This window comes from Talpa occidentalis, unplaced genomic scaffold, assembly GCF_014898055.3.
Source record: "Talpa occidentalis isolate TD23 unplaced genomic scaffold, MPIMG_talOcc4v2.1, whole genome shotgun sequence".
In the NCBI taxonomy this organism is placed as follows: Eukaryota; Metazoa; Chordata; class Mammalia; order Eulipotyphla; family Talpidae; genus Talpa; species Talpa occidentalis.
The window spans coordinates 138,280,403-138,292,576 of NW_026555331.1; the positions used below are offsets into that span (position 1 = coordinate 138,280,403).

General features: G+C 39.2%; 1 protein-coding gene across 4 annotated transcripts in view; it reads right to left on the minus strand.

Moving 5' to 3' along the window:
- Positions 1-1,416: 1,416 nt before the first annotated feature.
- Positions 1,417-12,174, minus strand: part of TNPO3 (transportin 3) — a 75,589-nt gene continuing 64,831 nt past the window's right edge. For all 4 annotated transcript variants that reach the window (XM_037512987.2, XM_054692649.1, XM_037513008.2 and 1 more), the window contains exons 20-23: positions 11,598-11,765; positions 8,185-8,297; positions 2,001-2,092; positions 1,417-1,700 (exon numbers count right to left, since the gene is read on the minus strand). In XM_037512987.2, the coding sequence (XP_037368884.1) occupies positions 2,032-2,092; positions 8,185-8,297; positions 11,598-11,765 (342 nt within the window). In that variant the 3' untranslated portion in view covers positions 1,417-1,700; positions 2,001-2,031. The remainder of the gene's footprint in view (positions 1,701-2,000; positions 2,093-8,184; positions 8,298-11,597; positions 11,766-12,174) is intronic.

The following is a 12,174-nucleotide window of genomic DNA, read 5'->3' on the forward strand; positions in this document are numbered from 1 at the left end:
TTCAATTATGGTAACAAACTGTATGAAAAGAAAATACAAACTAATCCACACCAACAGAAAGCAGCGGTGGCTGCCTGGCCATGGGGGAGGATGGGCGAGCATGAACAAATGAGAGAAAGGGCTATGTTCACCATCTTGATTGTGTTAAGCAGTTTCATAGGTGCACCCTTAGCCAAAGCTTCTCAATCGTAGATCTCAAATATGTGGTTTATTGTATATCAGATATTTGAATACAGGTTTGTTTTGCTTGTTTTTGTTTTTTCTTCAAAGACTGAATACTCAGTGGGTCAGGAAACAATCTACTTAGGAGACCATCATGGAAAGAATATCCCACATTTCCTTTTAATCCACTTTCTTTGCTCTATAAAAAGATAAAAGGAGTTTTTCAGTGAACTAGAAAAATAAAAGATGCAGAATGAAGCACTTCATGGAAATGTGAAGGGTCTGTGGTATTACTTGAAGGGCAGGGGCCTGCTCTTTAAACTCCGTACCTTGATGTTTATCAGATAACAAAACTGCTTATTTAGGTGACCTAGTCGTGAAAGGAAATAAAAACAAACACTGATTAAATTTTAAAAATTTATTGTTTTCTTTCTTCTCTGCTGTTGATTTGTTCTTGAGATGGTGAGACCACCAGACAGAACAGTGCCCTCACACCCAACGCCTGTGCAGGGCCACGACTCCTTCAAGCCACGAAGGGCTGCTGTGGGCTCCCCTCTCCCGCCTCACCCGCCCATGAAGTTAAATAAGCTCCACATTTTTTAATAAAATACAATAAGCCCTGTAAACACTTTTGTCCACACTGTCACCCTCTTTTTTTCTTCTCACATGGGTAAAACATTAAAAAAAGAAAATCTAAAAAAAAAAAAAAAAAAGCCTAAAAGTTAACACTATACACTGATATCCCCACTCACCCCAATTTTGGCTCGTCTGTGCAAGGCTGATGGCAACCCAATGTGGATTTGAAGTGGATTGAGAAATAATAGGGTCAGCGATGGATATACATGAATTCTGGCCCTGACAGGTCCTAGTGCTGCTGTAACCATGATATAAGCAAAACAGGCTTCTCGCTTACTCGTCCTTGTCTGAACCACTCTAAGGGTCGGAAGAAACAGCTGGGGAGAACTTTCTATTCATGTCCCTTGAAAGAGGAAGGGGGAAGGAAAGGAGGGAGGGTGGGAGAAAGAGGACAAAACAGAAAAGAGATGGTTCTGACCCTTGTCTTCCAATCGCAGCTATCTAATTCATTGAATTTCCATTTTCCCTAAGTAATTGTATTCGTTTCACAGAAAGCTTGTACTTTCATTTTTCTGTGTGCACACATGCTGGTAGCATGTATGTTGTGTGTATGTGTGCGTGTCATTTGCTACCAGGCGAATGTTTCAGTTCTGGTTTCAGTTTTTTTTGCCTTTTTTATTTCCTTAAAATTATTTTTCCTTTTAGAAACAAGTTCACCAGGAAACCAGCTCCCCTCCCACCACGCCGGATAGGCTGCAGCCGTCTTTTTTAAACCGCGCTGATTTTCCCTCACACCCCCAAACAGGAACTCCTCAGGATGGCCTCGGAAGGCTGGAGTCTCTCCCTGTCTGGCGGGACGCCCTGGTGGCGGTGAAGGCCCCTCTGCCACAATGGAGGTTTCTGATTGTGGGACACAGTCTGGTTTTTGTTTTCTTCCTGTCTTCTAATTAAAAAAGACATTCCTGAGAAAAGAGAGAAGATAGTCAATAACTGTGGTCCAGGAGATAGTGAGCATTTTATAAAAGCAACCTCAAGGCAGAAATTTCTATAGTTGCTCAGGTACCTTCATTCTGGACTGTCAGAAGAACTCCATTTTTAAAAATAAAAGCAGCCGGATTTTTTGACTTCAGCGGAACTACTACTTTAATGATAGACCATCTGCAGCACTTTTTCCAAGTGTGAGTGATGGACATTAAAACCTGTCCAAATCCCCAAGCACCCCTGGCAGCGAAGGGGGAAGCTGGAGCCCAGACACCACTCACCTGGGTGACAGGCACAGTGCAGGAGTGTGAGCTATCGAAACAACCTGGTGAAGTCTCGCAAGGCCCAGCAAACTTGTTTACATTCCTCAGCACTAAAAAAGAAAAGGTAGGTTGGTCCCTGACTGATGAGAAAGACAAAAATACAGAGAAGAAACACCATAATATTGAGGTACACTGAAAATTGCCCCAACTCTGCGACGAGCTCTCTCCTTTGTCTCACTCTGCTTCAGGTCTTCCTGTTACAAGGGTAAATACTAACTACTGCATATGAGAATAATTACAAGCTACATGGTCCTTAAGAGTGGGCTTTGGAGATAAACTGCCTAGGTTTCAATCTTGGCTCCACCATGTCCTTGGGCTATTTACTAATCTGCCTCAGTTTCCTCATCTTTATCTACCTCATAATGTTGTGAGGATTAAATCAGTTCATGTATGTAAGGTGCTTAGGATAACAGAGCAGTAAACAAGACAGTAAGTAAATGTAGACTACTAAAACAATAGCAATTCGTTGAAGTCCCTAACACAAATACAAGAAAGTAGAACCCCCAAAGTAAAAAAACAACACATTAAGCTAATCCTGACATCACATTGACCATCCTGACAATGAGCACAGCCAACTTAGGCATCCTGGCCTCCTCAGTCCCTTCCTTCCAAAGGCAGCTTTTGTTTACGAAGCCTACTCCTGCGACTAATTCTCCACCAGCCATTGATTTCCTAGTTGGACAAGCTACTCAGGGTTTCCTCCTGTGGGGAGAGGAGGGAGAGAAGAGAGGGAAAGGTTAAGGCATGCAGAAAGGGAGGAGGAAACAGTACTTTGTCCTCAAGCTACACTAAGATGCCCAGGTGGTATAAATGAATAGCCCTGATCCTGTTTTTTTCGAAAGGCCTCCTTTGTCCAAAACTGTCACCGAGACAAGTGAGTGCCAGTTTCATTCCATTGTTATCAGTCTTCGCCAAAGTGTTTTGGTAACGGAACATGAGGCTTAGCTTTGCAGTGGGGAAAAGGAATCACACCCCAGTATGCCCGCCCTTCTGTGGCTCTCCCTAGCTCAGAAAAACTCAAGAGACCAGAGACTATAGTCTAGAACTAACCTCTCTCTCCTTCTTGTGATGGCTATAGTCTAGAACTAACCTCTCTCTCCTTCTTGTGATGGCTACACACTAGGGGAGAGAACTGCTAAGAGTGACCCAACAGAAAAGACGGTGAAACGAGAGCTATCCTATTAAGCGCTTGTATCTGAATCTCCCACCTTTTACATAAATTCATCAAGAACCTTGATTTCAACTCCAGGCCTTGTTCAACAGAATATTCCACAAACCTTAGTCTACTCTCTCTCCATCCTAAATATGTAGTAATCACTTAGTCTTCCGGTTTTATTGGAATTCTGCTGCTGCTGTTTATGAATTTAACATGCTTTAAAAAAAGGAGTCCAGTCTATTTCCAAATCAACACTGACTACTAAGGAGACAGTCAAGTTGAGTGAGTCCTTATCACACATGCTCCCAATTACATGGAAGAGAACCCAAGAGAAGCTGCTGTGTAGTGTGTGAAGCGACCAAGATAAGAGGAAACCCTAAAATTGAGGACAGAGTTAGAGACTCAAGATTCTCTTGCCAACCTAGTGTCTAATGTTTTAAATTCTACCCCTTAACCAGAGATCTTGGTTTAATCTAAAAGAGAAATGATAACTCCACCCTTAGCCTCTTTTGTGACACATGAGAAAAAGCATTGAAACTAAAATGCAAGTACAAGAGAACTGTGGTAAGACAGTTCAGTCTCTCCAAGCAGTTTAGCTGCTCCCAACCCTGTCAGCAACCGCTTTGGTTTCAAGAGTTTCAGTCAAATGTTTAACTTAACGTCGTTGATGATTAAGTCCAAAGAAGTGGATTTCTAAAAAGCTCCTTGAAAACTAGCATTATTTTTTGTCTCACTTCCGGCATTTAATTCTTCCTGCTTTTTTCCACTTTATTTATAACTGAACACATAAGACACCTTGAACTGGCCTCTAATTCTCATGTCAATGCTTCCTATGTTCAACATCTTTTGACCTTGAAGATCCTCATGCAAGTGATAAGGGTCACAGAACAAACACCATGACAGAGAATGGGAGACAGGATGATTTCTTTCAGCCACAAGTAGTGGTATTAGGAAAGCAAGAATGAGATTTTAGAATGAAAAGTCCCAGCTTTCTTCAACTTGACCAACTAAAAAGGCTAGGGAATTAATTCATTACCAGTACCATTTGAAAAACAGGCTTGGACTTGTTGAAATGAAACTGAACCAGTTCACCCTCCCTGCTGGGATGGCAAACAAAGCAGCATGTTGAGGCAGGAGTTACAGGACCTTAAAACCAAAAGGGAGACTGAGTCATGCAGAGAACAGAAGGTTGAGGGTAAGAAGAATACTAGAGAATTACTAAGAAGAGGTGAGCAATCTCAAAGTCTTTCTCCAGTACTTTAACATTACCTCTTACTTCTGTTCATTTCCCACCATTAGGTCACACAGTCTGACTTTAGGAGGAGCTGTAAAACTTGTTTAGCAATGAGTTCAAGTAGGCCGGGTTGGTAATATAACATATTTTCCCACATCACAAGGCAAAGATCACAGATACTATTGTTCGCAATTTTGCAGTATTTGGGTCCTCTTTCCTTGGTCCAAGACTTTTCTCATATTAGGGGATACCCAAGACATTTATCTCAGACTCATTCAATGTTCTACCTGTCACATGTTAGCTGTAATGAGGGAATATGGTTTTGGTGGAGACATATTCCAGAACGTGTGGGTGGCTGCCTTAGAGCTGGCGGGAACATGCTCCAGCTAGTTTTGCAAGTACATAATGACATTCGGGCAATTTCTTTTCTAAGGAGAAAGTTAACATTCACTGATCACCTATTACATGCCAAACCTTTAGATTTTTACTGGTATCTCTTATTAAACCCATGAGATAGGTATTAATTAACCATGTTTTGCAGAAGAATAAACTGAAGTTCAAACTATCAATTGGTGGTAAGATTCAAACCAACATCCTTATCTACACCCAGGCTCCTATCTGAGCTAAAGAATTTCTAGTCAACGTGATCCTGCTTCCTTCCTTCCTGAATAACACTATATGGAATAAAGCAAAACAAGCAGAGAGAAGCAACTGTTGTACTTCTTTGCACCAGGACAACTTTTAAGTAGACTACTACTTCTACTGGGAAAATTCATAGTGAAAAGAAATCAAATAATTTCATAAGGTCATCCCAGTCTTAATATAAACCTACCCTAGTGGAGGGGAAATCCCCTCTTCTAGCAAAATGTGCCAGTCACATGCTGTTTTCTAGCCACACACTGTCACTTGATCTATGGCCAAAAGTCAGTTACTTCTGGAGTATGAAGTTAAATCACTTAGTAAGATTCAAAATAATATCCCTCAGAGATTTAGAATTTTAACATTAATAAAACTATTGGAGATTCTCTGGGAGATAAGAAATAAAATCATTTTGGAAAGTGACATTAAGAAATCAATTCTCCCACCCCCACCAAAAAGCAATTCTGAGAAGATTAGCTCTTATACCATTGTCTAGAATTTACCTTATGTTTTCCTAACTGTTTAAAACTAGGTCTAGTTTTAATTATAATAGTATACCATATATGCTCACAAGAATGCAAATAGTATAGTTATGAAATGAGAGTCTTCCCTGACCTGCAGACCTTAGTTGTTTATCTTTCCAGAAATTTACTATGCATAAAATTTCCTACATGTGTATAAACTATATAGTAAAACAGCTTTTCGAGCTGGTTCATTTGTAATAACATGAAAAAGAATTAACACTTAGGGATAAATTTAAGCAAGGTAGAGAAAGACCCGCACCCTGAAAACTATAAAACATTTACTGAAGGAAATCAATTACACCAGTATTTAAGACATCTCATATTCACACATTGGAAGACTTACTATTACCAAGATAGCAACACCACCCAAAGTGATCTACAGATTCAAGGCAATTCCCGCTAAAACAAAACAAAACAAAACAAAACAAAAAACCCCCAAGGACAGGCCTCCCTGGTGGCCTAGGGGTTAAGTCTCAGTGGTATCACCTCTGAGGCTTGAGTTCAATCCCCAGCCAGAGAGCTAACCCTGCTAAACCTAGCAGACTTCTCCTGTCGCACCTGCTGCTCCCCTCAGCAGTGTATTTCGTCAGTCTGCCTGTTCTGCTCCCCGCTCTGTTTCTGGTGAATCCTCTCAACCCCTCCATCTCTGGCCTACACCTCAGTTCTACACAAAAATAAATAAAAAATAAGAAAATAAAATTAAAAAAAAAAAAATCCCAAGGACAATTTTTTTTTTGTGTGTAGAAATATAAAAATCCATCCCAAAATTCATCTATAACCTCAAGGGACCCCAAATAGCCAAAATAATCTTGAAAAGGAACAATGTCAGAGGTTTCACACCTCCCAATTTCAAAAAATTTGTTACAAAAGCAATGATAATCGAAACTATGCACTGGCACAAAGACTGATAGAATAGAACCAAGAACCCAGAAATAAATTACCTGCATATATGGTCAAATGATTTTTTTTTAATTAAAAGCATTCAGGTGGTTCAGATTGTTTTTATTTTTTTTTCACGTACAATAACTGGGTATGGCCAGAGATGTGGGGGGTGAGAGGATTCACCAGAGACAAAGCAGAACTGGCAGATTTAGTGAAATACACTGCTAAAGGGAGGAGCAGGCTAGACAGGAGAGGTCTGTTGCGCCATATGTGGGTCAGCTCTCTGGCCAGGGATCGAACTCAAGGCCATGGGGGTGACAGCGCTGAGACTTAAGCCCTATGCCTATGGTCAAATGATTTTCAGTAAGAGTACCAAGACCACACAATGGGGAAAAAGACAAAGCTGGAAAAACAAGAAACCATATGCACATGCAGAAGAATGAAGTTGAACCCTTAGTATACATAATATACTAAAAATTACCTCAAAATGGACCCAAGACTTAAATGCTCAATGATAAAACTCTTGGAAGAAAACAGGGGAAAAGCTTCATGACATTAGATTTAGTAATGATTTCTTGGATTTGACACCAAAAGCACAGGCAATGAAGTAAAAGTAGATATGGAGAAACCAGAACTTTGTGCAATTGAAGTAGGGATGTAAAACGGTAAGCTGCTGTGCAAAACAGTATGAAGGCATCTCAAAAAATTAAAGACAGAATTACCTAATCATCTAGCAATTCCACTTGTGGATATATATCCATAAGAGTTGAAAGACAGATTTATACGCTCATGTTCATAGCAGAATTATTCACAATAGCCAAGAGGAAGAAACAACCCAAATGGTGGGATAAAATAATGGATAAATAGTCTAATGTACCCCATGGATGTCTTATTTGATTTGCATAATTTCTTTAAAGTTAGAATTTGACTATCTTTTGGCACAGTGAAAATTCACTGCGGACTCCTCACTAGTGTTTCGCAATCAATGATTTTTCTAACAGACATCTGCATTCTTGACCACTGAAATAGATGAGACCCAAGAAAGACCTCAGAAAGATAAAGACAGACTCCTGAAGGATAGGGGGCTGCTCAGTGCATTTTTCTTTTTTTTTAAAGATTTATTTATTGATTGATTGATTTATACATACATACATACAAGCACTGGGTACAGTCAGAAGCGCGGGAGGGTGAGAGAATTCACCAGAGCCAGAGCGGGGAGCAGAGCAGGCAGAAGGACCGAAGTACACTGCTGAGGGGAGCAGCGGGTGGCAGGAGAGGTCTGCGCGCCATGTGGGACCCTCCTCCGGTGGCCGGGGAGCGGCCGGGGATCGAACCGGCGCTGCAGAGTCCACAGGCAGCTTTGCAACCCAGCGCTCAACCGCTGCGCCACCGGGGAGGCCCACAGTGCATTTTTCTTGTGTAAGAAGTAATGGCTCTGCTTATCCATTAAACTCTTATACCAGTTAACATAAATATACAGTAAAACACGTACATCATTCACACACAACAAGGTTATGTTTTCCCTCCAAGTTACTTCCAAAGCTAATTTACGAAATTCGAGATTTAACAGACACCAAGCTATGAACTTACACAAGAAACATACTCCTGGGTATATCTGTAACTAAGACAGTATAAAAAATAAACACATTTTCTTTACATACCCCAGCTGTTGCTCACACATCTTTTAAGAACCCCCACATCACTCACCTAGTGACTTGCTTGTGAAAGTCTGTAAGTTGTTTGTGTGTCACGGTGACAGCTCCCACAGTTGTCTCCTTTGGCAAGCCTTTCAAGGAATTCTCTAACCATCGACAAAAAGTCTGCACAAAGAATAAATTTAAAAGGAAGCAAGGCTTACTATACTGGGACTCTACAGTAATAACAAAAACTAGGTTTCCTCAGTGGTGTTAAGTTTCCCAGACTTGGTTGCAAGATATACCAAAAGTACTATCTTTAGGTCACCCAGTCTCTGTGGGTTGAAACAGTTTACAAAAGCATGTCGAGACTTCCGTTCAAATGGGCAGCAGGCATTGTTTTAGACCGGGCATTTATACCTTGGAAGTTTCTTCTGGATGAGGCTATTATTTTGTTCCTGTCATTATGGTTATGTAATATTTTAAATATCAAACAGCTGCCTTAAGACTCTTGAGAATCAAGATCAAAGGCAATCCAAAGCAAAAGGTTTCAAAAGGTATCAGAAAAAGAAGGGACAAAAAGCATAGTAAACAAACATGTCAAAAGTACACATACCGGTAAATAATACTAACCCAGAATCTTAATGATTTTAATTAAGGTCATTTCTCAATAGAAGTCTTACCTGACTATCTGTACAAGCTTTACTGTATTCTTTGGGTTAAAAAGTTCTTCTGCTGCTCATTCTTTTTGCTATTTAAAATAATTACTTACATCTGCCACAGTCGTGCTGTACCTTTCAAATGCACAGTTTGCCCCCATCCCCCTTCCTTCCTTCCTCTTCCAAATAAAAATCAAAATTTTGACTTCCTCTGGGTTCTTATTTTTGTTGAATTGTTCTTTCAGTCAGCTTTAATTTTCCTTCATATATTTAAGTCGTATATACACTTTGGTCATTAATTTCCAGCTGTAAAATAACTTTTTTATACCTAAGTTTTTTATATTATATGTTTTCCCATTATGTTTTTTTTTTTTTAAAGATTTATTTATTTATTTATACAAGTACTGGGTATAGTCAGAAGCGCGGGAGGGTGAGAGAATTTGCCAGAGACAGAGTGGGGAACAGAACAGGCAGACTGAAGAAACACACTGCTGAGGGGAGCAGTGGGAGAGGTCTGCGTGCCATGTGGGACCCTCGCCAGCAGCCAGGGATCGAACCAGTGCTGCAGAGGCTGCAGGCAGCTTCGCAGCCCAGCGCTCTACCACTGCACCACCAGGGGAAGCCCCCATTATGTTTTTTTATAATAGACCAGCATAAAAATAAATATTACATTATAAAAGTATTTAAAGTACTGCACAGTTCTCTAAATGCTGCCTCCAAGGCAGTCAACACTACTCAGGAAAAAACAAGCAGGGGTAAAGACTTAACCATTAATTGACAAAGTTTTGGCATCCAATATGGCCCATAAGTTAATTTTAGTATCCCTCAAAACAAAACCAGTAAGAAACTAATTAGTTAGTACATAATTAATCTAATCTTTCAGTAAATAAATCTGAGAATTTTGGTTGAAAACACTAAATATGCTACAGATAGATAGCCAACAAAGAAAGAGGGGAAGAGAGGGAAGGGTTTTAATAGTTTGTTCAAATCAAGAAACAAAACTGGTATGTCATTTATTGAAGAACTTCTGAATTTTGAAGAGAGGGGAATTAAGAAAATGCTCAAGAATTTTCTTCAGATTTGTCTAAATTGCAATTACAATAAACTTAAGGGGTAAAGATAACCCAAATTTATTAAGAATTTCTTTACAAAAACTTAGTTTTAAGCTGATGTTTTACAGAAAACAATCATTTTAAATTATTTAACAATTCAATATCTAAAGAGCACATTAGTACCTGTTTTCTATTCAACTTGCTGTTCTGTTAGCACTTAACTATATGAGTACAAACCAAACTTCTTAAGGTTAGATTTACTTAAATCTTGTTACTGGGAACCAAGTGTACATGTGAAAAAGCAAAGAGTATGGAAATTTTATTTTTCAAGTCAAGGACTTTTGGAATGAAACCTGATACCCAGGGGATCACAGAATATTTTCTTTTTCTTTTTTTTAATAAAGATTTATTTATTTATGCATACAAGAACTGGGGTGTAAGGCTGGAGGTGGGGGAGGGTGAGAGGAGTCACCAGAGACCGAGTGGACAGCAAAACAGGCAGATCCACTGAAACACACTGCTGAGGGAAGCAGTGAGTGGTGAGACGAGAGGTCTGCTGTGCCTTGTGGGTCAGCTCACTGGCTGGGGATTGAACTTGTGCTGCAGTGGCTGATAACTGCTTCATAGAACTGAGACTTGACACCTTTTGACAGATTATTTTCTTTCAGAAAACAGAGTAATACTGCTGCATTAGATTGAAATGTAACCAATGTATTGAATAACCAGCATCAGGAACTACAGGTACCATTCATTCCTAAAACACTTGAGCTTATATGGAAGAATTTGCGAATTTGATGTTGTTGTATCTGAAGTATAAACCTAAGGAAAATTAGAGATGTATTAAACATCTACCCTGTATGTGATATATTTTTCATCTGACGGAGCCAAAGATCACAAAGTATGGGCCACTAGGACAATATATACTTAATCACTAAATTTTGGAGGTGAATACACAAATCCAAGATATGGCAAAACTTCTGGCTCAGTACTATCAGAGTGTAACAGTGAAAGTATATTCTCTTTTGCAAAATTGCTGAAACTGAGGCTAAGAACTGCCATGAAGGACATAAAGCTAGAGACAATGTTAAAGATGTACATGTACTTAAAAATTACAGTTGTCGCTGGTTTCCCCTATGGTTTTGGGAGGCAGCTGGCTTTCCACTAGATCCAACCACACACTTATCAGAACTGCTTTAAAAAACAGTTCACAGGCCTGATTTGTGGTCATGTGGCTTAGTACTGAAATTATTAGACAGTCAAGAAAAATTTCCATGTTCAAGTGATAAAGAACCTGGTTCAAAAACTGAAATAGAATGAAATAAATTCAAGTCCATATTGTGGGTTAGTTTTAATACTTACACATATCCAAATGTTTTGGGGCTAGATTTATTACCAAGGAACTATATAGTGCTATCTGAGGAGCTTGAAGAGACTCAACACATCCTGAATAACCTTTAATACTATTTAACCGATATATGGGCATATTTTATAAATGAACAGATTTCTCATGAGCCACCCACATAGCTGAAATGAATGCTTAGTATGTATTCCTAATAATATATAAACCCTATGAGAGTGACACAACTATATTTTCAAGAACCCAATAATTGCTGGCCTTCTCTAATTTTTTTTTATCTAACAAGCGAAACTTAGCCATATGCCCATATTAGGTTCCGTGGATCTATATAACAAGCCTGTCTTCAAAGTTAAAGCTGACCTCAAGGAACCAAAGTTTAGCGACTGTGAGAACAGATTCCTTATGAAAACAGCCTTACCGGTCTATCAACCTGCATGATCTCCCAGAGCACTTCGGCCACATCTGGCAGGGTATAGGGGGGGAGACAAAAGCAGCATGTATGGAGCAGCTGGCTTACAAGTTGCTGTCCAAGCTGGTTCATCACCTGTCCAATCAGTTCTTTCCGTAATTCAAAGTCTTCTTCATGCTGTAAGAAAACAAAAGCAACAATAAATCCCCTTCTCAGCTTCTCAAAGACCAAGTTCTTTTTCTCCCTTAGTACAGTGATTTTCCTTTCCCAGAAGAAAGTGTTCATTTTATATTAACAGATGGATTCACAAAGTCTACTAAATGCTTTGACACTAGGAAGAAAATATTAAGAGTTTAGTCTCAAAGAAATGGGCATGGGTTTCAATTAAGATTAACCTTAATCCTGACATTTTTCATGAATAGAAGGCAGAAAAGAATAACTATGAAAGACAAAGGGTAGTTATTTTTTTAAATCTTTTCTTCTGTAAATAACTGAAGGGCCTATTTTCTTTTTTAAAAACCAACTGAAAAAATATTTCTATCAGATAATCTTTTCTATAAAAATAAAGTCTTCTTAGTCTCTGAAA